The sequence below is a fragment of the Solanum stenotomum genome, chromosome 11 (assembly GCF_019186545.1).
Source record: "Solanum stenotomum isolate F172 chromosome 11, ASM1918654v1, whole genome shotgun sequence".
NCBI lineage: Eukaryota > Viridiplantae > Streptophyta > Magnoliopsida > Solanales > Solanaceae > Solanum > Solanum stenotomum.
Genome location: NC_064292.1, coordinates 7,772,530 through 7,798,794, shown reverse-complemented (window position 1 = coordinate 7,798,794; position 26,265 = coordinate 7,772,530). Strand labels below are relative to the sequence as shown.

General features: G+C 32.6%; 2 protein-coding genes across 7 annotated transcripts; one reads left to right on the top strand and one right to left on the bottom strand.

Moving 5' to 3' along the window:
• The first annotated feature begins 8,858 nt into the window (after positions 1-8,858).
• Positions 8,859-11,243, top strand: LOC125845144 (uncharacterized). Its single transcript, XM_049524576.1, has 2 exons — positions 8,859-8,937; positions 9,202-11,243. Exon 2 carries the CDS (start codon positions 9,223-9,225, stop codon positions 10,747-10,749), a length of 1,527 nt encoding a protein of 508 aa, XP_049380533.1. The 5' UTR covers positions 8,859-8,937; positions 9,202-9,222; the 3' UTR covers positions 10,750-11,243.
• Positions 11,244-11,787: 544 nt separating this feature from the next.
• LOC125843652 (heat shock cognate 70 kDa protein) lies at positions 11,788-19,986 on the bottom strand. 6 transcript variants are annotated; one of them, XM_049522811.1, is made up of 3 exons: positions 19,770-19,986; positions 17,473-18,881; positions 11,788-12,270 (listed from the first exon to the last, which is right to left on the bottom strand). In XM_049522811.1, exons 1-3 carry the CDS (start codon positions 19,981-19,983, stop codon positions 11,935-11,937), a joined length of 1,959 nt encoding a protein of 652 aa, XP_049378768.1. In that variant the 5' UTR covers positions 19,984-19,986; the 3' UTR covers positions 11,788-11,934. The 6 variants fall into 6 exon arrangements, with proteins under 6 accessions (XP_049378768.1, XP_049378767.1, XP_049378770.1 ...); XM_049522810.1 differs by having other exon boundaries at positions 11,788-13,090; positions 18,293-18,881; XM_049522813.1 differs by having other exon boundaries at positions 11,788-13,221; positions 18,424-18,881.
• Between the last annotated feature and the right edge of the window lie 6,279 nt (positions 19,987-26,265).

Below are 26,265 nucleotides of genomic sequence, written 5' to 3'. Positions count from 1 at the left end.
AACATAATTCTGATCATGAAAATACTTGCATGCATTAAGATCAATTGTGAAGAAGAAGCCAAATTTAGTAAAAACCCACGAAGATCACACAAACCCTAATTTTGGGAAAATCATAACTTGAAGAAATTAGGATTTCTTTGAGACTCAATGAGTGAATGGAAGACCCATTGATAAAGTTCCCACATATCTTGAATGAAACCCTAACTTAAATCTTAGGTGGAAGGCTTGAAACTAAACTCCATTGTTCTTGCCTTGATAGAAAACTTGAGAAAGAGAAATTTTTTATTTGGGTGAACTAGGAGAAAATGATAGGTTAGGGTTTCAGAAAATCACTTAAACCTACTTAGAATTGGTCAAAACAACGTAGTATAAGAATCAAAAGAGTAGAAAAAGACTCAATTAATAACCCATAGTAAAATCTACCGGAAGGACTCTATGAGGGTCATTATTGTTTGTGGTTCCTTCTATGGACCATAGAATCCTGTCCATAGAAATCAGAGAGAATTCTTGAGTTCTGAACTTTGAACTACGAAACCCTTCTACGGATCGTAATTCCTTATACAATCCGTACTGTCCATTCGTAGAAAGTAAGGTACTAAACTCCACATTATCTGAAGTCTGATCTACGAGACCCAAACCATGATATGTAGTCCTTTTATGAACCATATCGTCAGGTCGTCGATCCAATATACTGAAGGTTCTGAAGTCTCTGGACTTAAAAACTACGAATGTCGTTTTACGAATCATAAACACTTCTACGACTCGAATTTAAGGGTCGTTGTGTCAAACTCAGTTTTTTAAGTTTCAGAAGTTTTTTTCACGAGTGCAGTCTACGACCCGTAGAATCAAGTACGGCCCGTAAACTCACTCGTAGTCGCTGACATAATTTTTTTGAAATTAGAAGTCTTATCTACGAACCCTTTCCTGTAATACCACTTACGAATCGTAAATCTCAAAAATCTGCAGACTTCAGATCTTTTCTACACTTTTTATTTTTATTTTTATTTGAGTTTGCATTTATGAGGTGTTACAATTCTTAAGAAATTTAAGCTTTTTTATTAGTTCTTGTACGAATGATGACAAAATTCCTTCGAAATTTACAAATTCAAGTTTCAGTAGTTAATTTGAACTTTCCAAGAGAAAAAGTTTATTTTTCTTATGAGTATTTTGAGAAGAACAAAAGAAAGTTATTTGTATTGTATTTTTGTTTAGAGGAGATACAATATTTATATTTATAGTATCTTTAGAAGTCCGTTAGCAACATACCCGACCCTTTTCAAATTGGTGTCTTTTCAAACACCAACAAACATTTTTGGTTGTCATAGTGGCTGCGCTCTCTTATAATTCTATCAACACTAACTATTTCAACAATCTCCCACTTAGCGAGTGATGTTTTAAATTTATGCATATAGTAGAAGTCATTCGAATCAAACCTACTACTTATATAAACCATCAAGAACTTGTCAAAATTAATGATTAGATTAAATTCTATTAAATCATAATTTCTTTATGGCAAGAGGGGATTTTTTTTATACACATAAATGTACCATGCAGGTTACACAATTTCCTTAATTGTGAGTTGTAGCATTAGATTATGTCTAAATATTATGCTTCTTGGTATCTGTGGGGGTAATTAAAAACAAATAAATAATGAGCTAGGTACCTTTATCCACATATGTATAAATTAGAACATGCAAAATAGGACCTCTTTAACTTTTGTTGCGATTGTTAAAAGACAACAAAACACACATACACATATACTCACAGCTGTCTTCTTTCTCATTTTTTTTCAGAAAATTAAAATAGAAAAAAAAATTAAAAAAAATATGTGGATTTCTAGCCAATAAAATTGAAGATATGAGAACCCGTGACCAAATGAAAGATTGAGGCATCACAACATGTTAATAACAAATTTTGAGAAAAAGTTTTCATTGATAAGAGATTTTTTTTTTGTTTTTGGAAAACAAAAAAAATTTAGGGGTAGGTTGGTGAAAGGTGGGGGAGCCCCGGGGGGTGGGGGTGCCCGGGTGAGGGTTTTTTTTTTTTTTTTGAAAAATAATTTTTTTTGAGTGGATTAGAACCATTTTACCCAAATCCGTATTTACCCATATTCTATTTGGGTGGATTGTAATCCAAACCATTTTTGCTCAATCCATCCAAATCCGATCCAATCCAACCATTTGCCACCCCTACTGATTCGATTCAATCGATTATTTTTCCTTTTTCCTTCTTTTGTTATATATATATATAGCGAGAGAATTGCAATTAAACTATTTTTGAATTGTTCAAACGATCTCATTTTTTTCCATCAATATCGACAATTTTCAATAATTCTTTCAAAACGTCAAGTAAATGTCTGATAGTTTTTTTTGTAATATAATGACAAATGTTCATACAACACATTGCGTATAACTTAAGAGTATTAAATATATATCCATTGAATATGATCTTTTAGATAAGGACTTGTGTATTTAAATAAGATTTTAAGTTGCAAGTTAGAGTTTGAGAAACCTTTTAAAATCAACTCGTTTCGATTTTAATTCTTTTATGATATTTAAAACTTAATTAATTATTTGATTCAATTTTAAATTTTTATCGAAACCTACAATTTCATTTAAAAACATAGTACTTTTCGGTTGATTTGATAGATTTCAAACAATAATCGACTGATTCTGTAATATGCTTATATAATCAAATAACTTTAAGATGTATACCGATATATTTTAGGAAAAATGACGCGTATAAGCAAATATATACAAGTTAATTAGTTAACATAATTATAATTGCCTTAATTACAATTTTCGACCTCCTTTTAGTTATAATTACACAACCCAATTTTTAAATTTTTTATAATTCGTACGTTTGTATAATTCGGAATTTGTATAACTTTTGTATAATTCAGAATTTGTATAATATGATTTGTATAACTGTTTACACTTCTGATGTTTGTAATTGTATAAATTCGTTATTTCGAGTTTATACAAAAATAACTGAATTATAAAAATGAACCCGCGAAATTATACAAATCCATGAATTATACAAATAAGCAGCTTAAATTGTAGCTATAACGTATAAATATGCAAACTATAATTATGGAGTATAATAAATTTATTATAATGGCTATTTGCGAAAGTTCCGCTATATTTATGTCAAGCATTAACGATGACAACTTACCTATTGTAATGGGTTAAATTACTTAACTGATTACTTTTTTACACTCTAGGGTCGAAAATAGTGCATACATGCATTACCTTTGTGTAATAATTAGTATCTTGTCTGATATTTTTTTTAAATTTATATTATATATAACTAATGTTTGTATTAGTTATATGCTTTATTTGATATTAAGGTATGTATAACTAATATATGATAATCCATGATATTAGTAATACAAAAGATTTTAATGTATGCATTAACATGATTAAAGACTTGTCAAAACCTTTTCCACATAGTCCTTTCCATCATATTTGTGGAGCGTTTTTTTTTTTTTTGTAAACAAATATATGTTTTTAAAATTATGCAATGCATGTTATCTTCATATATCAAATCAAACACTGCATTAAGAAATAATCTTAGCATGCATAACTAATTCAAAACATTATTAATGTCAGCATTATTAATACACTATTTTCAACACTATTCTACTATTCTTATATACCATATCAAACGATCCCAAAATGCGTAGAGTATAATTTTATACATCCAATCATAATAATTTATTTTATTTTTTTTATAAAAGAAGGGTTTGCATCAGCCATGTTAAACATTCACGAAATGTCGTGCACTGATTATTAAACGACACCATTTCTACGCAAAAATCTAGCTGGATCACTTTGTGTTTTATTTTTATTCCATTTTTTGTTTGAAATCTTGTACATCATTATACTTCTTTTTGACCAAGATCATTGCTCATTAGATTGCTTAGATTGCTTCTATTTGTTGTGTTAGCTCATTAGCCTATATTTTTTGGTTTCTCATCCGGTGTCTGGTGCTCATATTAGAGTTTGATTAAATTTGAATTCGCGTCAGAAAGTGTTACATTAAAGTGTTGTCTAACAAAGTAACTCTGTACTCAAGACATTTGATTAAGAATGAAAGAGTGAGTACTTATCAGTCCACTGCAACCCTCTGGTCGGTCATTAACCAATACATTATGGACCTTAATTCAAAGTGCTCTCTTGTCATACCTCTTTATTCTTTGGGTTCATGAATGGTGAATAAGAGAGATTTTCTCATTAAAATCTATTCAACCTTGAAATCAACAACCAATTTTATTATTCTTTAGTTTTAATTTTGTTTTGAATTGGAAGTTTAAGAAAGTAAATAATTTTTTTGAATTTTGTGGTTTTAATTAAAAATATGTAGAATATACCAAAATGATATTTAATTTTTGTCGTCTTAAATATTACGTGAAAAGTTGAAATTAAAAAATTATCAAAAAGGTGAAAGATGTTATTTTTAAAACAGAGTACAATAAAACCAAAATAAACAAATTAAAACGAAACGAGTACTATCTTTCAAAGTGTTACATGTAAGCCACGAGGACTAACTGATTTTCCATGACATTGATGTAACAACTCAAGCTTCTTCTGTTCGAGTTTACATTTATCAAATCATAATTTGAAATCTTGTACTCCTTGTATCTCAATGTAATTATGTGATATTTTTTTAGCTTATCAAGAAAAAAAGTACTATTTTTTTATAATTAGAAATAACTTATTTTTTTTTTATGAACGTAGTGATTTTCTCAACTCAACAATGAACAACAGAAAGAACAAACTAACAAACTATGATTCGTACGTATATGAGCAATTACAATATGAAGAATACGAATAAAACAGTAACTTTAAAGGAGAATGAGATGAGGGGACTAAGAGAGAATTGAGGATGAGAAGCATAGTTTTGTCTACGCATAAACCTATTTTACTCTCAAAAGACTCTATTTATCAACCCAAATTCCACACATAACCACTTAATCTGGCATTGGGCTGCTTCGCCAATAGTGGTCTAGGCACATTCATAACAAAATGATTTATAGCCCCACAAAAGGTTCAAAGAGTGTGTAAAGCTATCAATTCTAAACATTTTATTTTTTTCATTAAATTTCATGTCAAGTCAAACAATGTCATATAAATTGAGACGGAAAAATATAAGTCAATATTAACATTATCTGAGATTTGTTGGTGGAATATGGATTGATACTTAAGAAAATTAAAATGTATTCAATGTAATGCTTTGTGATTGCATTATAAGGTTTCAATTGAATACATTAATAAGCAAGTTCAAATTGACTTAACATAAAACCTTAATCAGGTCTTTATAGTTCACCAGCAACGTAATGTAACATTTCTTGAGATCTATAAATTTAGGCCAAGAAATTGCAATTAGTGGAAAGTGTGTCCCTAGACTTATGTGAGATCACACATCTTACTAAATCAAATTGGTTCTTGAGGGGAAGTTGCATATGACTTTGTTATTATGGAAAAAGGGTAATTTGTTGAGCTGAGTTGAATTCAAGTTTTAATGATTAACAAATATTTTACAAGAATCAGATCCTAATTAACAGGACTTTTAGAAGAACAGATTATATTGACAACTAGTTAGGTTGTGTTGGATTAATTTAACAAGGTGCGAATGGAAAATGAAAGGTTGTGACTTTTTCGAAGGGTTGTGATTTTTCTGAAAGGTTGTGACATTTTCGAAGGGTTGTGACTAATATGAAGGGTTGTGACTTTTTTGAAAGGTTGTGACTTTTCTAAAGAATTGTGATTTTTCTGAGGGATTGTGACCTTTCCAATAAGGTATAATAAACACTTGTTCATACTTTTCTTTGTTGTCGGTAAATAGAAGGGTTTTCTCTCATTTCTAACAATGAATTTTCTCAACTTCTTCTTCTTTTACACAAATAAATTCTAGCGTATTTTACTATTGTTGAGTGGTTTGTTGACATCGTGATTTTAGGTATCAATACATTGGTGAGTAAAATCGTTCTATCTTAGGAGGAGATATATATTCCATGCATTAACCTAAGGGTACTTGAGGGGAATAATTTTCCTTGAGAAAGCATTGTGCATTCAATGAACTCAATTTTCTTCTTGTAGAAAAATATTTCGAATTCTTTTTTGTTTACTGATTTTGAGTTTACATGTTTTGAAAATATTCTTTAAACCTTACTGTTTGAAAATTTCTGTTCATAATATTTTAGTAATACATATTAATAACAAGTTGTAGAAATATCATCGACATTGAAGATTCAGGCCCAATAGACCAATGGAGAGAACTGTTGATTAGAAGTTACTAAACAAATTTCAAATGCAAGAAGAATTTATTGAAGAATTGAGTTTAGGAATAAACATGTTGATTAAGGAAACATGTTCTTATAACATGCAAATTAATATTTCTACAAGCTTTAGGTTGTATGAAAATTCTTTCAAACATTGTTAGACTTTTGTTTTGATCATTTTATCCAAAAAATAAAAATAAAGAACGGAGATGGGAAGGGTAAATTGACTCCTAAATTAAGTGAAATGAAACTAATATGTCCTTGTTAAAATAAGTTATTTTCAAACTATAAAAGCTTAGCATTTGGTGATGTCACGTATTTGATTAATATTTTTTAAGCTAAGGATGAATTTTACCATTTTCTTAATTTTGAATTTTTAAATTTTGTTTTCTATTATTCCTTTTTCTTTTCCAACACTACTTTATCACCAATCACCCTTTTTTTTTCTTCCTTTCTCTCCCTACCAATTACCATCACCATTTTATCCTTCATTTTTTAAGAAATAATTCCTTAATTGTTGGACATGTGGTATCATCGAGTGTCAACCTTTCATCGTTTGAAAATAAAAACAAAATTTGGTCATTTTAATAACGTTAAGGGTATTTTTTATTTCAACTATTAATGTAGGATAAAAATTCATTTCATTTTGCATAATTCAAGAATAATTTAAGAAAAATTTACATAACTAGACAAACATAAGCCCTATATTTACTAATTAGAACCCTATTTTAAAATAATTAACCAACAAAGTTACAATATTATTTTAATAGCAAATTTAAATGGTTATGCCAAACCCTTATTTCACATATAATTAAAAATTATATCAGAATATTTTTTCTCTCTCTCTCTTCTTTCTCTCACTTATACTATCCCTATTTATCTCCCACGTCTTAACTCCACCAATTAAGTATGATTTGCTTCAATTTCTTCTAGTTAAAGTTAATTAGAAATTTTCCTAAATTTCCTCTTTTATGATTATCCATATAAGGTAAAGATTTTATTTCAATAAGTTCATCTACATATTTGTTTTTTTCGATTCTTATTTTCTAAGTATAATTTTTAATTATTTTTTTAGGATTTGCGCTAAGCTTTCACAAATTCTCTATCAATGGTGTGGATTCTAGTACCCAAAAAAGTGAAAATGTAGAAAAGATTGTATTAAACATTATTGATACATCATGTATTCGAAAGGTATCATGATACATTATACATTCAAAAGGTATCATGATACATTATACATTCAAAAGGTATCATGATACATAATGAATCCTAAACGTATCGAGATACATCATGTATCTTAAGCGAATCATGCTACATCATGTATCCTAAACGTATCGAGATACATCATGTATCTAAAGGTATCATGATACATGATGTATCCTAAAGATATCATGATACATCACACTTAATTTTCTATGCATTAATCTTCATGTTAACTTGTAGAAAAGTAGGTTTCGTCCATTGCACATTCAATTAGTGAATTTTAATTTAAAAAATTGTTTGGGATATATTATTACCGATATGAATTTATACGATTCTATAGCAAATCAATTACTTAGTTTCATAAATTAATGCAATTGATTACATTGTTGTACTAATTACTTACGTCAGATAAGAAATTGTACAAATAATGACAATAACCATAATTGTATCTTTGATACAATCTTCACAACTTCAATACAAAAATGTATCTACACTTGCGTAAATAGAAAAAGTATCGCTGAAGTACATAATATACACAAACTTGTGGCCAAATACTTTCTCCGTCCAATAATAATTGTTCACTATTGACTTGACATATCCTTTAAAAAATTAATAAATAATAGGGATAATATTACTACTACCTCCGTCCACTTTTAATTGTCATAATTTCCCTTTTTAGAGTCAAACAATAATATATTTGACTAATATTTTATGATGTATCTTTTCATCATATTGATATGCAAAAAATTGAAATTTACAGTACTTTTCGTATAGTTTTTGAATATCTAATTTTTTTTGTTTAAAATATCGAATTAATATAACCTAATTTAACTTTAGAGTCAAACAATAATATATTTGACTAATATTTTATGATGTATCTTTTCATCATATTGATATGCAAAAAATTGGAATTTACACTACTTTTCGTATAGTTTTTGAATATCTAATTTTTTTTGTTTAAAATATCGAATTAATGTAATCTAATTTAACTTTGAAAATTAGTCAAATTGACTTTCGAAAAACGCAACATGACAATTAAAAGTGGACAGAGAGAGTATATTACTTTGACTTTATTAAATTTAATGATTTGAGAAATATGTTAGACGATAAATAATATTTAATAACAGGGTTAAATAGACACAAAAGATAAATTATCTTTTGATTTTTTAGAGTGGACTGAGGGAGTATAAATAACAAATATGTACGTAAGATATGATAAGCTAGATTACTTATCACTCATCCCCTAATCGCAATTAGACCTTTGCTTATCAGGCGTTACGTTTCCCATTAACGCCGTCAAAGTTAACGGTCTCCGTCACCATTTATTTTTTCTTCAATCTCAAAGGTCTTTCTTCCTTCCTTTTTTTTTTTTCTCTGTAGACATGGACTGCTGCTGCTGATTCTTTTTGAATATTTCTATTCGATTCAAAGTTGAAATCTTTGTTAAAAAGGTAATCTTAATAAACCCTTTATTTGTATTCCTTTTGATTCAAATCCATATATATGTTTTTTTCAATTTTATAGGGTTTTTTCTTGAATTCAAGAATCCTTTTTTTTTTTCTGATAAAAATCTCATCTTTATAGCATAGAACAACCTTTTATACTGATATTTGATAAAATATTATATACCCATGTTTGTTTTTATTGTTTTTGTAGTAAAATCTTGAACTTCTGTGTTTATTGAGATTTTTGCATATTTGGGGTTTTGTTGTAAGGAATTAAATAGTGGTAAGCAGATGGGGGAAGATTTGATGACAAGTTTGTCAATTGATAATTATCAACTATCTACATTCTTGTCTATGGACTCAATTGCAATTGCTGCTGCTACCTCTAATGAGGATTCAGACAGGGATATGAATAGGGAGATTGTGATTTCGAGGCCACCGGATATTAATCTACCGTTATATATGGAACGTAGCCCTACTCCTCGTCCTCCACCACCACCTCTATCTTGGAATCATGACGTGTTTGATATGATGGAGGTTGGACTTGGAAACCAGATTAATGAATGTTTTGAGCTTCTTGATTTGCCTAAAGTTGGAAGGAAATGTGATAAGAGATTGGATAGTGTTTGGGGTGCTTGGTTTTTCTTTACTTTTTACTTTAAGCCTGTTTTGAAGGAGAAATCTAAGTGCAAAGTTGTTCGAGATAGTAATGGGGTGTCGGGATTTGATAAGTCTGATCTCCAGCTTGATGTGTTTTTGGCTCAGCATGATATGGAGAATATGTACATGTGGGTTTTCAAGGAGAGGTCTGAAAATGCGTTGGGGGAGATGCAGTTGAGGAGTTATATGAATGGACATTCGAAGCAGGGCGAGCATTCATTTCCATTTAGTGTTGACAAGGGGTTCATCTGTTTTCATAAAATGCAGCATAAGCATAGAAGCCTCTCCAATCCGGTGTGTTTGCATGGAATTGAGCTTGTTCCATCACCCAATTTATTGTGTATTGATGAGGAAGAGCAGAAGAAGTGGATGGAACTTACTGGTAGGGATCTCAAATTTTCAATACCACCCGAAGCTAGAGACTTCAGTTCATGGCGGAACCTTCCCAACACAGATTTTGAGCTTCAAAGATCGATCCCTTTGCCAAAGAGCAATTCTCATCTTCCTTCGAAAAAATTGCTTAATGGTTCTAGTCTTAACTTGTCAACTCGACCATCAAACCATGTGAACAGCAATGGTTTAGAGCTCTCATCTGATTGTGGTAAGAAAAGGAAAGACTTCTTTTCTCATGGAAGTGATGAAGATTGTTTCTTGTCGACTAATCCCAGTTTAAACAGACATCAAGATGGACAACCACACACTATTGCACCACCTTGGATGAATGAGTTTTCGGGGGTAATGAAGAATGTGTATGGGCCAACCGTTGCTGCAAAAGTTATATACGAGGACTTGGAAGGATACGTGATTATGATCACTCTACCTTTTGTTGATCGTGAAAAGGTTAAAGTTCATTGGTGGAACAATACTAATCATGCCATCATAAGAATAACATTTGTGAGCACGGCATCCCCTCCATTCATGGTGAGAAATGGTAGAACATTCAAGCTAACTGACCCATCTCCAGAGCACTGTCCTTGCGGTGAATTCACAAGGGAAATCTCACTTCCAACTCGAATACCTGATGATGCAAAGCTAGAAGCATATTTTGACATGAGTGGAGCTGTACTTGAATTGAAAGTTCCCAAATATGGCACAACTCCAGAAGTGCATGAAGTTCCTGTTTGTCTTCGACCTCCAAATGAGTTTATGTTGTCGTGAGATAGGTATTGATTGCAGAAAGTGTAGTGTAGCCCAGATAGTTAACTTCCATTCTTTTCTTAAGTTAAGTTTTTAGTGGGAAATTCAATCATTGTTGAATTGCTACTCAGTCAAGGGCCTCATATCTGATGATACCGCCTTATTTAGATCCTTTGCTGCTGCTCTTTCAAGGCTGTTCTGTAGCACTGCTGAGTTGTGTACAATGTGATGCAGAGCGAAGCATGTTATTATAAGTGGAGATATATGTAGTCATTTTTAATGAATCAAGTCTGTAGGAAAAAAGAAATGGTAATCTTTAGTGGTCTGAATTACAATGATCCATTCTGTTACTCTAGGAACATGAAGACTGTTTCCTGCCTAGTGTTTTCAGCCAATAAGATCTACTTCTTTTCTAAATTTGTCGTTTCTAACGTTACATAATGCAATAGAGCTCTGCATAGTCTTTGAGTATCTATGTTCCTCTCCCATGGCACCTCTGAGTGAAGATGTTGTAAGTGCAAGTCGAGACAAATGTAAAATGAACCAGGTATTGAATACCAACTTATAATTTTCAGAAGTGCAAAATGAACCATGCTATTTTGAGCTGGATTGTTTTCTCTAATAGTGCATATATCCTTTTTGCTTTGCTTGGGAGTTGATAAATGTATTCCCAACCAAGTTTCTTTTTCTCCTCCTCTTTGTTGCTTGTGAATTTTTCTCCCATTTTAACCAAATATATATGTAATGTACAATGCTATCCCGATAAGAAGATGAAGCCTCATAGGGCTAAAAATGAAAGCAATCGAAGGAGTAGAGCATGCTTTATTTTTCCCAAATCTAGCTTTGCTTGACTAAGGAGTAGACCATCCCAGATAGGCTTTCCTTTATTATCACTAGGGATTTTCCCAATCATTGAAGCGCATACATTTGTATTATGGTATACCCATATTCAGTTTTTAATGTAGTGAACTAAACATTGTAGTTTTGACATAACTTGTTCACAATCAGATTTTTGTCAGTAAAACGAAGAAGCTGTTGAGTCACTGCACCACAGTTTCAGGATAAAAACAGCAGAAGCTTTCTTCAATTCTATATTGAAAAGCACATAATTTATTAACAACAAAAGGATGAACAAACTTTCATTTCAAAAGGCTATTTAAAGCATACTTAGTAACAAACAAGTAAAACAATTCAACTAAAAAATTCTTAATCCACTTCCTCAATCTTTGGTCCAGCGCCACTTTCACTTCCTGCACCACCACCAACAGAAGGACCATCATCGTCATCCATTGTAGCTCCACCGGCACCACCTTGATACATCTTGGCAATAATCGGATTGCATACGCTTTCCAGTTCCTTCATCTTGTCTTCGAACTCATCAGCTTCTGCAAGTTGGTTGCTGTCTAGCCACTTGATAGCTTCGTCGATCACATCCTCAATCTTCTTCTTATCAGCAGCTGGAAGTTGGGAACTAACCTTGTCATCTTTAATAGTGTTCCTCATGTTGTATGCATAATTCTCCAATCCATTCTTAGCTTCCACCTTTTTCTTGAGATCTTCATCTTCAGACTTGTACTTCTCAGCTTCTTGCACCATTCTCTCAATCTCTTCCTTGGAGAGTCGACCCTTATCGTTGGTGATAGTTATCTTGTTCTTCTGTCCAGTAGTTTTGTCCTCAGCAGAGACATTCAGGATACCATTGGCATCAATGTCGAAGCAGACATTGATTTGAGGAACACCCCTCGGTGCAGGTGGGATACCAGAGAGTTCAAACTTGCCTAACAGGTTGTTGTCCTTGGTCCTCGCTCTTTCTCCTTCGTACACCTGGATCAGCACACCGGGTTGGTTGTCCGAGTATGTAGAGAAAACTTGCTCCTTCTTGGTTGGAATGGTTGTATTTCTTGGAATCAACACAGTCATTACACCTCCCGCGGTTTCTAAACCGAGCGACAGAGGAGTGACATCCAACAGCAACAAGTCTTGAACCTTCTCGTTGCCTTCACCGCTCAAAATTGCAGCTTGCACAGCTGCACCATAAGCAACTGCTTCATCGGGATTGATACTCTTACAAAGCTCCTTCCCATTGAAAAAGTCCTGAAGTAATTGTTGAACTTTCGGAATCCTAGTTGATCCACCAACAAGAACCACATCATGAACGCCGCTTTTATCCATCTTAGCATCTCTCAAACACTTTTCCACAGGCTCCATACACTTCCTGAACAAATCCATGTTCATCTCCTCGAATCTTGCCCTAGTGATAGTTGTGTAAAAATCAAACCCTTCATACAAGGAATCGATTTCGATTGTTGTTTGAGCAGTGGATGATAAAGTCCTCTTTGCCCTCTCACAAGCAGTCCTTAACCTCCTCAAGGCTCTCGGATTCCCACTAATATCCTTCTTATGCTTCCTCTTGAACTCTTGAACGAAATGATTCACCATTCTATTATCAAAATCCTCACCTCCCAAGTGAGTATCACCAGCAGTAGCTTTAACCTCAAAAATCCCCTCTTCAATAGTGAGAAGAGACACATCAAAAGTACCACCACCTAAGTCGAAAATCAACACATTTTTCTCACCAGTACTGGTAGACTTCTTGTCAAGTCCATAGGCAATTGCAGCTGCTGTTGGTTCGTTGATTATACGCATCACATTAAGACCAGATATGACACCAGCATCTTTAGTTGCCTGACGCTGCGAATCATTGAAGTAAGCAGGGACTGTGACGACCGCATTCTTGATTGTTGTCCCAAGGTATGCCTCAGCAATCTCCTTCATTTTGGTTAAGACCATGGATGAGATTTCCTCAGCAGAAAATTGCTTCTCCTCACCCTTGTATGTAACAACAATCATTGGCTTGTCAGCAGGCCCGGGTATAACCTTAAAAGGCCATAATTTCATATCGCTCTGCACCGAAGGATCACTAAATCTCCTTCCAATTAAACGCTTAGCATCTGAAACCAAAAAAGAAAATCAAAATGTCGTTCGATAATTACGAGTAGCAAGCGGAATGTTAAACATACAATGCACAATAAGTAAAACAGGTGCATACCAAATACAGTGTTAACTGGGTTCATAGCGACTTGATTCTTGGCAGCATCACCAATGAGGCGTTCAGTATCAGTAAAAGCAACATAAGAGGGTGTGGTTCTGTTGCCTTGATCATTTGCTATAATTTCAACACGATCATGTTGCCATATACCTACACAGGAGTAGGTAGTACCCAAATCAATTCCAATGGCTGGCCCTTCACCTTTTCCTGCCATTCTTTTCTTTACTTTACTTTACTTTATTCACCCAAATACAGAGAAACAATTAAATTAAAGAAGAAAGAAATTGTGATGTTTGAGATGTAATGTAATGAAGCAGATTTCTGTGATTGGAGAAGACAAATTGTCAAGTTTATATATAAAGGAAAAAAGTTCGATTTCCAGAACATTCTGATACTTAGATTACAGCCGTTCGATGAACTCTCTATTGCCTTCCAGAATATTCCAGTTTGACCTTACTAATAATAGACACATTTTATTCAAACCAATTATTTGAGGGGAAACTGAACTCAGTCCTATAGACAATTTTAATTTTAAATAAATAAATACCCCTTAATAATTACTAATATTTTCAAATTAATTATGATTAATATACTCTAACTGATATTATGAAGGGATTATCTCAGCAATTACAATCTCTTTCCAATTTTTTCCTTATTCTCTAATTCTCCCTTTTCCCCTAGTTCTCTCTTCTTTTTTTTTTTTTTCCAATTTTCCTTCTTTTTCCAATTCAAATCAATACTGGATTCCATAACATTTTATCAATAGAGAAAATTGTGATCCTCTTACTACATCATGGAAGTTGAAATTCGCAATAATACATTAGTTCTGACGTTGAGATAATAATAGTAGAATTTACTTCCCATTACTAAAATTTAGTTACACAAATTTCAAATCAATTCAAAATTGTTACTTCTGAAAATATCGAGATCAAGTATGCAATTTTACCTGAATTTTCGTCATTAAAAATATTTAATGGTATATACATGAAAGTCTACATTGAGTTGAAGAAGAAGACTCAAATGGTGTCAACGTGATACCCGTTCCCATTGTACCGGTGTTGTACCCATTTTCATTGTACCGGCATGGTGCCTGTTCCAGATGTTAGTGTAACGACAAGGTACCCATTCCAGATGTTAGTGTACTAGCGCAATACCCATTCTAGATGTTAGTGTGCAGGTGTGATACCTGATCTCAATCAACAACCCACTCAAAAGCACAATGAATCACAATCACACATGTATATTCATGAAACACATTCATTGCATGTGCTTGATTACATCTTTCATTTCATATTATATCCTTCCAATTTTCCTAATCATATATCACACATGTGTTACTAACTATACAATTAACAAACACATATATATAGCATGAACGGGAAAATCACAACCTTTACCTACCTTGAAACAAGTCTGAATGCTTTAAAATACTTGAGCTTTCCCCTTGCTATGAATTCTGACTTGTTCTTAGTCTAAAACAATAACAAAATACAATAACTAATGATCAATAACTTAGTTAAACCCGGATCATACTCAAATCCTAACCCTGGGCCAATTCATGATCTTTCTACCTATACTAGGATTTTTTCCACCATTAACTCAAGTCAAAACCCACAATACCCTAGGTTCTAAGGCTTAAGAATCAATTTAAAGATAAAAGAGTAATTCACTTACCTCTGTCGAAGAGATTGGTGGAAAAACTGAAAGAAACTACCCTAAATCACCCTTTCCAGTTCCAAGAACGAAGTTGCAGAATATAAAAGATTTTTGAGACTTTTCTGCATAAAATTCCGACTGACCCCATTATAGCCGCTCAACCCATTATAGATTGTCATAACTGCCATCCACTACAGTGGGAATTAATTCAGGCCGCTATAGCGGCATACACGGAGACAGAGACTCGTAAATTCTTCTCCAAGCCCTCATTTTGCAACACACCTTTGAATCTTGACGCTCTAAACTATCCTTTCAATATCAAGTTTGATTCCCGAAGTCTTGCTCCCCGAATTCAATTTTGAAAGGCTTTGTGGATTCCTTAATGTCCTACTACTAGGAAATACGATTCAAGCTTAGACATACTACTCCATCCATTCCCGGATTGCCATAAAGCTCACCTCACTCAAATTCCATCTGAGACTGGCCTAGCCCTAACGTTATAAGTCACTATCCAAAAAAAATTCTGGCATAAAAAAAAAAGGTGCCACAAATCATGCTTTATATATCATGATTTAGTTTTTCTCATTTTGTGTTCATACAAAAATTCATTATACCCTACCGAATTTACACCTTCATGTGTTCGGACTATCGATCTAAAAACTTTGCATTTCTCAAGCAAAGCTAAGAATTGAATTGCAGTTCTTTCATTTGGTCATTCATTTCTCTCTACATTCCTCAACAGAATTTGATTCAAGATATTTATTTTGTTGCATTATTACAATAACAATATTATAAGTAAAAATATTATTGATAATTATATTATTTTGATTTCATATTTATTTTAATAAAGTATAATTTATTGAATCTCTCCCTTATTTTCAGACACCTAAACCTCACTCAAGGTCTTATTAATTGTTATGTCTCCTTGTTCCATTTATTTTAATGAGGTATAGTTAATTTTCATTTATTCTTTTGAGTCAAGTTTTAGCGGGAAACAATTGTTGAATTGCTACTTAGTCAAGGGCCTCATATCTGATGACACCACATTTATTTAGATCCTTTGCCGCTGCTCTTTTGAGGTTATTCTGTAGCACTGCTGTATTGCAACGTTGAATTCAATGGCAACTAATTAATATCGATGTAGTACTACAAGGTATAAGTAGTATTACGATAGACACTAACAAGCTTGATTATTCACAAGGCAAGGGTGCTATACCTATACTAACCTTCTACCCGAATACGTAACCCCTACTAACCTACTAACATACGTTCAGAAGTGCAAACTAATTTGAAACACAATGAATCGTTGCTGTTTTAGGATAAGAGACTTACCCTGTTAAGCAGCTCTCATGTTAAGCTGCTCCATCCATTTATAATGTGAAATAACAATTCAGGACAACAAAATTCTTCCTCCATTTATCCAAAGGTATTCCCCATATCTTCAGTGTTTGCTCAAGTGAACTAAACATTATAGTTTTGACATAACTTATTCACATCCAGAAGATGATTTTTGTCAGAAAAAAAAAAAGCTATTAAGTCACTGCACCACAGTTTTAGGATAAAAACAGCAGAAGCTTTCTTCAATTCTATATTGAAAAGCACATAATTTATTAACAACAAAAGGATGAACAAACTTTCATTTCAAAAGGCTATTGAAAGCATACTTAGTAACAAACAAGTAAAACAATTCAACTAAAAAATTCTTAATCCACTTCCTCAATCTTTGGTCCTGCACCACTTCCACTTCCTGCACCACCACCTACAGAAGGACTATCATCTTCATCCATAGTAGCTCCACCGGCACCACCTTGATACATCTTGGCAATAATTGGATTGCATACGCTTTCCAGTTCCTTCATCTTGTCTTCGAACTCATCAGCTTCTGCAAGTTGGTTGCTGTCTAGCCACTTGATAGCTTCATCAATCGCGTCCTCAATCTTCTTCTTATCAGCAGCTGGAAGTTGGGAACTAACCTTGTCATCTTTAATAGTGTTCCTCATGTTGTAAGCGTAATTCTCCAATCCATTCTTAGCTTCCACCTTTTTCTTGAGCTCTTCATCTTCAGACTTGTACTTCTCAGCTTCTTGCACCATTCTCTCAATCTCTTCCTTGGAGAGTCTACCCTTGTCGTTGGTGATAGTTATCTTGTTCTTCTGTCCAGTAGTTTTGTCTTCCGCAGAGACATTCAGGATGCCATTGGCATCAATGTCGAAGCAGACATTGATTTGAGGAACACCCCTTGGTGCAGGTGGGATGCCAGAGAGTTCAAACTTGCCTAACAGGTTGTTGTCCTTGGTCCTCGCTCTTTCTCCTTCGTACACCTGGATCAGCACACCGGGTTGGTTGTCCGAGTATGTAGAGAAAACTTGCTCTTTCTTGGTTGGAATGGTTGTATTTCTTGGAATCAACACAGTCATTACACCTCCTGCGGTTTCTAAACCGAGCGACAGAGGAGTGACATCCAACAGCAACAAGTCTTGAACCTTCTCGTTGCCTTCACCGCTCAAAATTGCAGCTTGCACAGCTGCACCATAAGCAACTGCTTCATCAGGGTTGATACTCTTACAAAGCTCCTTTCCATTAAAAAAATCTTGAAGTAATTGTTGAACTTTCGGGATCCTAGTTGATCCACCAACAAGAACCACATCATGAACCCCGCTTTTATCCATCTTAGCATCTCTCAAACACTTCTCCACTGGCTCCATACACTTCCTGAACAAATCCATGTTCATCTCCTCGAATCTTGCCCTAGTGATAGTCGTGTAAAAATCAATCCCTTCATACAACGAATCGATTTCAATTGTAGTTTGGGCAGTGGATGATAAAGTCCTCTTTGCCCTCTCACAAGCAGTCCTTAACCTCCTCAACGCTCTCGGATTCCCACTAATATCCTTCTTATGCTTCCTCTTGAACTCTTGAACAAAATGATTCACCATTCTATTATCAAAATCCTCACCTCCCAAGTGAGTATCACCAGCAGTTGCTTTAACCTCAAAGATCCCCTCTTCAATAGTGAGAAGAGACACATCAAAAGTACCACCACCTAAGTCGAAAATCAACACATTTTTCTCACCAGTACTGGTAGACTTCTTGTCAAGTCCATAGGCAATTGCAGCTGCTGTTGGTTCGTTGATTATACGCATCACATTAAGACCAGATATGACACCAGCATCTTTAGTTGCCTGACGCTGCGAATCATTGAAGTAAGCAGGGACTGTGACGACCGCATTCTTGATTGTTGTCCCAAGGTATGCCTCAGCAATCTCCTTCATTTTGGTTAAGACCATGGATGAGATTTCCTCAGCAGAAAATTGCTTCTCCTCACCCTTGTATGTAACAACAATCATTGGCTTGTCAGCAGGCCCGGGTATAACCTTAAAAGGCCATAATTTCATATCGCTCTGCACCGAAGGATCACTAAATCTCCTTCCAATTAAACGCTTAGCATCTGAAACCCACAACAACAAAATTAATGTCACTATAAATCTCCTTCCAATTATACTTCAATCTTAGATTATTAAGATTACATGATTTAGTATAACATTCCCACTTGATTTCAAGATTATTTTACTTCAATTACTCAACAACTGAACTTTTAAAGAGAAGTTGGGAGCTCATTCCAGTTCTCAATAATTTCAAATAAAAAACTAGTATTAGGTTTGGAAGACTACATAATTTCCCTTTAGTCAATCAATTTCAAATTAGTACTGAAATTAGGACTAGTGGATGCAATTACTAGAGTTGATTTCTCAGACGATTATTATTTCACAAAGTTAGTTTTTTCCTTGATCCCATTTTGTTTTCAAATAACTCTTAAAAGCTAAATATTCTCTTAATCTAACACCACATTCACACACCACACCATCAATCATCAATAATAAAAGGTTTACATGCTTGAATGACGTTATTAATGTATAAACCAATTAAAAATATTATCAAAATAAATTTTTAGACAAAAATGGAGAAAGTTGAAAAAAAATCAGAATAACTCAGTGTTATCCCCATTTATATGTCACCTTCCAAATTCCGAGAGTAAAAATTTATCAATTTTGATAGTAAATTTCTACATATAATCTTCCAATATTTGAAAATTAGGTATAAACTCTATCGTATCCTTGGAAATGCACTACTTCTAGAGAATTCAAAGAGCACCCATTGACATTTTGTTCTAGTCGTCCGAACTATAACTCACAATAATTAATAATTTAACAATCTAGAAGGCATATGGAAAGATTGGGATAAGACAACACTCATTTAACTCTCGAAATCCAATTAAATTGGAACGGAGAGAGTAGCAAGCATTAGGGTAACGTAGATTTGAGAATGGAAAACATACCGAATACAGTGTTAACTGGATTCATAGCTACTTGATTCTTCGCAGCATCACCAATGAGGCGTTCGGTATCAGTAAAAGCAACATAAGAAGGCGTGGTTCTGTTGCCTTGATCATTAGCTATAATTTCAACACGATCATGTTGCCATACACCTACACAAGAATATGTAGTACCCAAATCAATTCCAATTGCTGGTCCTTCGCCTTTTCCCGCCATTCTTATTTTTCTTTCTGATTGAAGAAACAGAGTAGAAGAAAATGTGATGTTTTTTTGTTTAAGATGTATGTATTGAAGCAAATTTCTGTGATTGGAGAAGGAAGACAAGTTGTCAGTTTATAAAGGAAAAAAAGTTTCATAATCCAGAACGTTCTGATCAGATTACAGCCGTTGGATCAACTCTCTATTGCCTTCGCGTTCGTTCCAGAATATTCCAGTTTTGACCTTACTAATAATAGACTTTATGCTATCGTGAAATGTCTAGATACTACTATTATTCATTCTCACTGACGTGGTGGCCCAGCATGAACCCAGTTATTTTATAGATCAGGTGAGGCGGGTTGAGCTTAATCCGTAAAATTTTTAATTCGATCCTCCTCTTTTCAATAACTTTTTTTCATAGACCCGCTCACATGAATTTGCCTGGCATAATTTTTTTCTAGTTAAATTTGATACTAAAAATAAAATTCACAAAAATAAATTTATTTTTCATTAAATTGTATTACTCCCTCTATTTCATATCCTCATTTCCTTTTTAGTCTGTTTAAAAAAAAATGACCCTTTTCTTTTTTTGGCAACACTTTAACTTCAACTTTTCACATGACATGTTTAAGTCCACAAGATTAAAGGACATTTTGGTACATTTGACATAACTTTAATTTAGAATCACAAGATTAAAAAATCTTCTTTCTTTTCTTAAACTCCGTTTCAAGTCAAACTAGGACATTCTTTTTGAAACAAAGGGAGTAATTTAATAGATGATGACTCACAAATTTATTTTTTAGAGGTCAATTGGGAAACATTTAAGAAATTGTATTATTTTTTATTGAACCATTTTCATTTACTATCTTGAATAATTTAGTAGCTTTAAAGAAATTATTTTAATAAATAATGCTCTATCACTCTCATGATAACATGTAAAAAGTTAAAAATAAGTTTGAACTCACATAAAATTACATATACCCGCAACCCTCCCCTCCCCTCCCCGCATTAGTTTTAAAAAAACTCACTTCAATCCGCCCCGCATATCCTTAAATCCACCTCGCCCCACATCCATCCCGCCCCATTGTCATCCATATGTAGATTCTTCATTCCCATTCTAAATAACAAGTGATACGACGATAACACATTCGATGAAGTTTCATAAAATAAATTTTGTTGAGGATATAATATGCGTAGATTTTATCTTTATTTTTAAAAAATAAAAAATTTATTTTCAAAATAAAATCTTCGATTCAAATAAAATAAATAAAAAATAAAGAAAGAAAAGAAAATGTTAAATTTAAGGTTTTACTTTTGAAATGGGTGGGATTAAAAGTTCAAAATCACTTGCCTTTGAGATCATTTTAGTAAATCACCTAATTGAGCTAAATGCAACATTGTCTTCATATAGTGTTGTTGGGATATCTCTTTTTAAATAAATATCACATGTTTTCTGAATGTGTTGGGTTATCGATCTCAACCCCACACATATTCGACTTGCTTCATGGATGGCTATTATCTCTACATGATTTGAAGAAGTAGCAATAATAGTTTATTTTGTTGAACGTCATGATATAGTTTATAACTTCACATGTAAATAAATAACCAGTCTGATATCAACCTTTATGTGGGTCAAACAAATATCTTGCATCTGCATATTCAATTAATTGTGAATCAAATTTTTTGAATAGAATAGTCTCATATCAATTGTTTCTTGAAGATATCTAAATATATGCTTAATACTATTTCAGTGTCTCCGTGTTGGAGAAGAACTAAATCTTGCTAACAAATTTATAGAAAAAGATATATCTGATCAAGAATTACTAGCAAGGTACATCTGTCACGAATCAAAATACACCCTAGACGTGACATGACGTATAAGACCCCGAGAGGTCCTACACACGTCACTTGACATACACACACACGCACAATATAATAGACAAAAATAAATAATCTCATAAAAATGGAAAAGTTTGACATTGAAGCGAAACTAACATAGTCTTGACAAGTCGTACATCAAAGAAGTGGTCGGGACGTAACCCGTACACCATGTACAACATTCGAAATGTAAAGAAATAAGAGAGGAATAAAGGCGACATCGTCCTCACAGTAGAAGGACTCACCAAGTCTTCAAGTCTCTAAAGTGATCAACTAGCCACGAACGGAGGGAGAGGAATCGTCAAGCCTTACATTAGCAAAACAATGTAGGCATAAGTATGCATTACTATATGGAATGTACTAAGTATGAGGGATATGCATCAAAACGTAAAATGATCATAAGGGGACATAGTAAAAAACATGATGTGCATGACCAAGCTAAATATAGTAAAAATCTTTAAAGAAGAATCATAATCATGAACCTCGTCAATGCATCTTGAAATCACAAAAGAAAGCTTCATAAAACTTTTGAAAGTAACTTAGTTACTTTTATGGGATATTTACTATTAATCGGTATAGACCACGTTAACTATAATGTAGAATCTGGTGTCTTGTTCCTACACCGAAAGAGATGTCCTTACTTGCCAAGGCAATAATCTTAACTTCTAGCTTAGGTGGATCCACTAGCTATGTCACTTAAGACAACCTACGGGGGCACATAGTTAGGGACACAGGGATTATTACTAGAGACTCGACCTCTACTAACAAGAGAGCCTCCATCTTAATATCTTCTCAGTGCTAAGTAAAATCTCAGCGGAATAGTCATCTATACTACCTTAAAGCATGAACTCCTAACTCGAATGTTCAATTACTATAATACCGTCAACTTAAAGCACCCAATTTAGTATATATTTTATACAATATTATATTTATTTATTTGTTCTATATTATATTAAAAGCATACACATTTTCACATTAATCGGTAGTGACTTCTCTGAAGGGTTGTAACTTCTTCGATGAGTTATGACATTTTTGAATGGTTGTGATTTTTTGAAAGGGTTGTAACTTATCTGATAAGGCACGAGAAGCAACATTTCACACTGCTATTTGTTGTCTACAATTAGAGGGGTTCTCACATTATTAATCTACGAATTTTGTAAGTTTTATATTCTTCTTCTTCTTAAAACAAGGAAGATTGTGAGAATTGTTCAATTATGCAGTTACAATATTTTTTGTGGATAAATTAAACAAATCAACAAAGCTTGATGCAACAAGGAGAATGAAATAACTCTACTGCAAACTAACTATCTAAATAATTAATATGTACTCATTTTCATTTCCATAAATATACTTTTGCAGCAAGTTCCACTTGACAAGAAGTTCAATGATTTTATGTTGCTCAAACTACAACTTGTTCAAGTTGTGAAAAGCCTCAAACTGTTGGAGAAAAATGATTTGACCAAAACCTTGTTTGAAGAGTCCAAACTAGATTTAATAAGTACTCTTTTGTTTTCAATTTATTCGTTGTACTTTTATTTTTATTCAGTTTAATATAGAATGTTTTTTTAGGGGAGGGGGATGTTTAAGAACACAAAGATAAAATACATTTTTATATATTCTGCATATCCCTAAATTAAAAGTCTTCTTTATTTTTTAAAATTTCATATTTAATTAAAATTAGATAAATATATATCTATCTTTTTATTTATACTACCTTAAAAGTATGAACTACATAAATTAAATGTTCAATTATTATAATGTCCCCACCCCAACTTAAAACACTAAATGTAGAGCATGTTTGGCATTGCTGCTAAAAGCAACATATTTTTAAAACTGCTTTTTTAAAATGGCTTTTCGAAAAAGTACTATTGAAAAAAACAATTTGTGTTTGACCAATTCATTTGAAAAGTGTTTTTCATACGCAAATTGCGTTTGATTGATCTTTTTTAAAAAATACTTTTGAGAGTAAAATTACAAAAAAGGACAACTATTAATGTAATTCTAATATTAAAACTTACTCTATAGAGAGAACTATTTAAAATATCTATTATAAAATTTTATTTTTATTAAATTAAAATGTACATGTTTAAATTTTCAATCAATATTATACCTTTTTTGGGAGGTTGAAATCTTTTTAAAAAAAAATTCTAATATTGTAAAAATATTATTGTCACCTTTTTTCTAATTCTGCAAAATAATATATAATATATAGCCATAAAATAAAATTATAAAATTTATTATGTAAAACTAAAAAATAAAATTATTAAATGAAATTTAACCAAACTTTTGAAATATGCTAATTAATTAATAAGCAATATATTGGTAAATATGTATATATGAAAATGATATTTTAGTCTTGAGAAAAATATTTTTTTGTTTCTGCAAAATTTTTAGTATCTTCTCAACACCAAAAAACTGTTTCTACTTTCATTTAAAAACACTTTTACTGATTTGCCAAACACTTAATTTTTCAACAAAAATATTTTTTTCTCAAAATAAGATTATGTTTGGCATTGTTGCTGAGAGGCGAGAAACACGTATTTTCTATCACTTGATGTGGACCCTTCAAATGATACTCCGCTTGATTTCTATCACTTGATGTGGACCCTTCAAGTTCAATCACTTCAAGAACATGAACAATAGATGAGAAAATAACTATAAAGTTATCTAAAGTTTTGAAATGCGATCCCAACAAGTATCACCGGTCTTTGAAGTCCATAATCTTGATGTATTCATTGGCCTTTATGAACTTCACTGGATTCAAATAATTGCTATAACTTTTTAGCTTGGTGATGACGGAATAAGTCTATACGCTTGAAAGATCCTCCAACAACATTCAACACATTACTAACATGATAAAAAAAGTCTTCAACATCCAAATATTTTTAGCAATAGCCACAAGTGTTAGTTGCTATTAGTGAGAAAAACAATGAATGTAATATGCCGATGAATTATCTTTCATAATCAAAGTTTTGATCCCATTTATCACTCACTTCATATTACTAGCTTCATCATAACATTGTCCACATAATTTGGATGGACTTAGTGAGTGATTGGGAAGCAAATAATTAATCATTTTCTTCAATGAGCATGCCGATTATCACTAACATGGACAAGACCGATAAATCGTTCAGCTACTTCACCATTCTTATTAACAAATCGCAAAACAAGAGTCATTTGTTCTTTGTGAGAGATGTCTTTTGACTCATCAACTAATATACTAAAGTAATCTCCATTCAAGTCCCCAATTATTGCTTTCAACGTTTCTTTTCCACAAGCATTGGCAATATCTTTTTGAATCATAAGACAAGTCAAAGTATCATTTTGTGGGGCATTTTCTAATATCACTTTTCCCTCATTCGGATGTTTGTCCCAGTGTTATCGCAAAAATCCTAGAAAGAAACCTTAATTAGTTGAAGATTCACTTTCATCATGGCCTCGAAAAGGTAACCCATATTGCAAAAGAAGCCTTGACACATATATTGAGGCTTCCAAATGCATTATGTACTACATTTTAACTTTTGAGAATGCTTGTCAAGAGCAACTTGAATTGATTGATAATAATTTGACAATTCTAGTCCCTTATTGAAATATTTGTCATGAATACGATCAACATCACCAACATGTTTACGAAATCTTTCAAGTGCCTTACTCCAACTCCTAAAACCACTTTTTGTGTAAAACTCACTCTTACTTTCATGAAAAATTTCATCTTTAAATAAGTAACAACATAGACAATAGACATAATATTTCTCCACACTATGCTCCAACCATTTATAATATGGACCTTTGAAACAACTTTTACAAAATTGGCGCATTATACTTCCAATTTCAGTTGGAGGTTAGAATCCATGCGAGGTTGACAAAACCCTTTTTGAATATGATATTTTCTCACTTCATCCTTTATTCGAGGGTTAGAGCAATTGGTACTCTTTTTCTTGGATCGGCTTCAAGTGAATCCAAATTAAGGTCATCTATAAGATGAGAACGATTGACATTCGTACTAGAACTTGCTTGAAAATGATTAAATTTCGCAAGAAATTTATCCATCTCAATTCACAAATAGAACACTTTCCTACAAGAATTAAAATTCAATTCAACTCATAATTAATTCAAATTTAATAGGGTAATTCATAGTTAATTCAAATTAATATGGTTAATATCACACAATTACTAACTAATAATGTTCTTGCAATGTTCATTAGAAATTTAGAATACCAAAGTAAAATCAAAATTCTTATCTAATATGAAATCAATCATCAGTCATCAAAACTTTAAAAAACTCAAGAAAGAGAAATAAAAAAATCTTACAAAAATAGAATTACAAACTTACAATCTATAAAGGTTGTGGATGAATGTAGGAAAATGAAAACAATATTACTCAACAACAAACAAGCATGAGAGACTTAGCCGTTGGACGGA

What these genes read in the sequence shown, in the direction of transcription:
- LOC125845144 (XM_049524576.1), top strand. Translation starts at nt 9,223, where the DNA reads ATGGGGGAAGATTTGATGACAAGTTTGTCAATTGATAATTATCAACTA.
- LOC125843652 (XM_049522811.1), bottom strand. Translation starts at nt 19,983, where the DNA reads ATGGCGGGAAAAGGCGAAGGACCAGCAATTGGAATTGATTTGGGTACT. An exon ending in TCCAGTTAACACTGTATTCG is followed by an intron (nt 18,882 to 19,769) that starts GTATGTTTTCCA and finishes TGTGGGTTTCAG; the next exon opens with ATGCTAAGCGTTTAATTGGA. An exon ending in ATGAAGAGCTCAAGAAAAAG is followed by an intron (nt 12,271 to 17,472) that starts GTGGAAGCTAAG and finishes CTCAAGAAAAAG; the next exon opens with GTGGAAGCTAAGAATGGATT.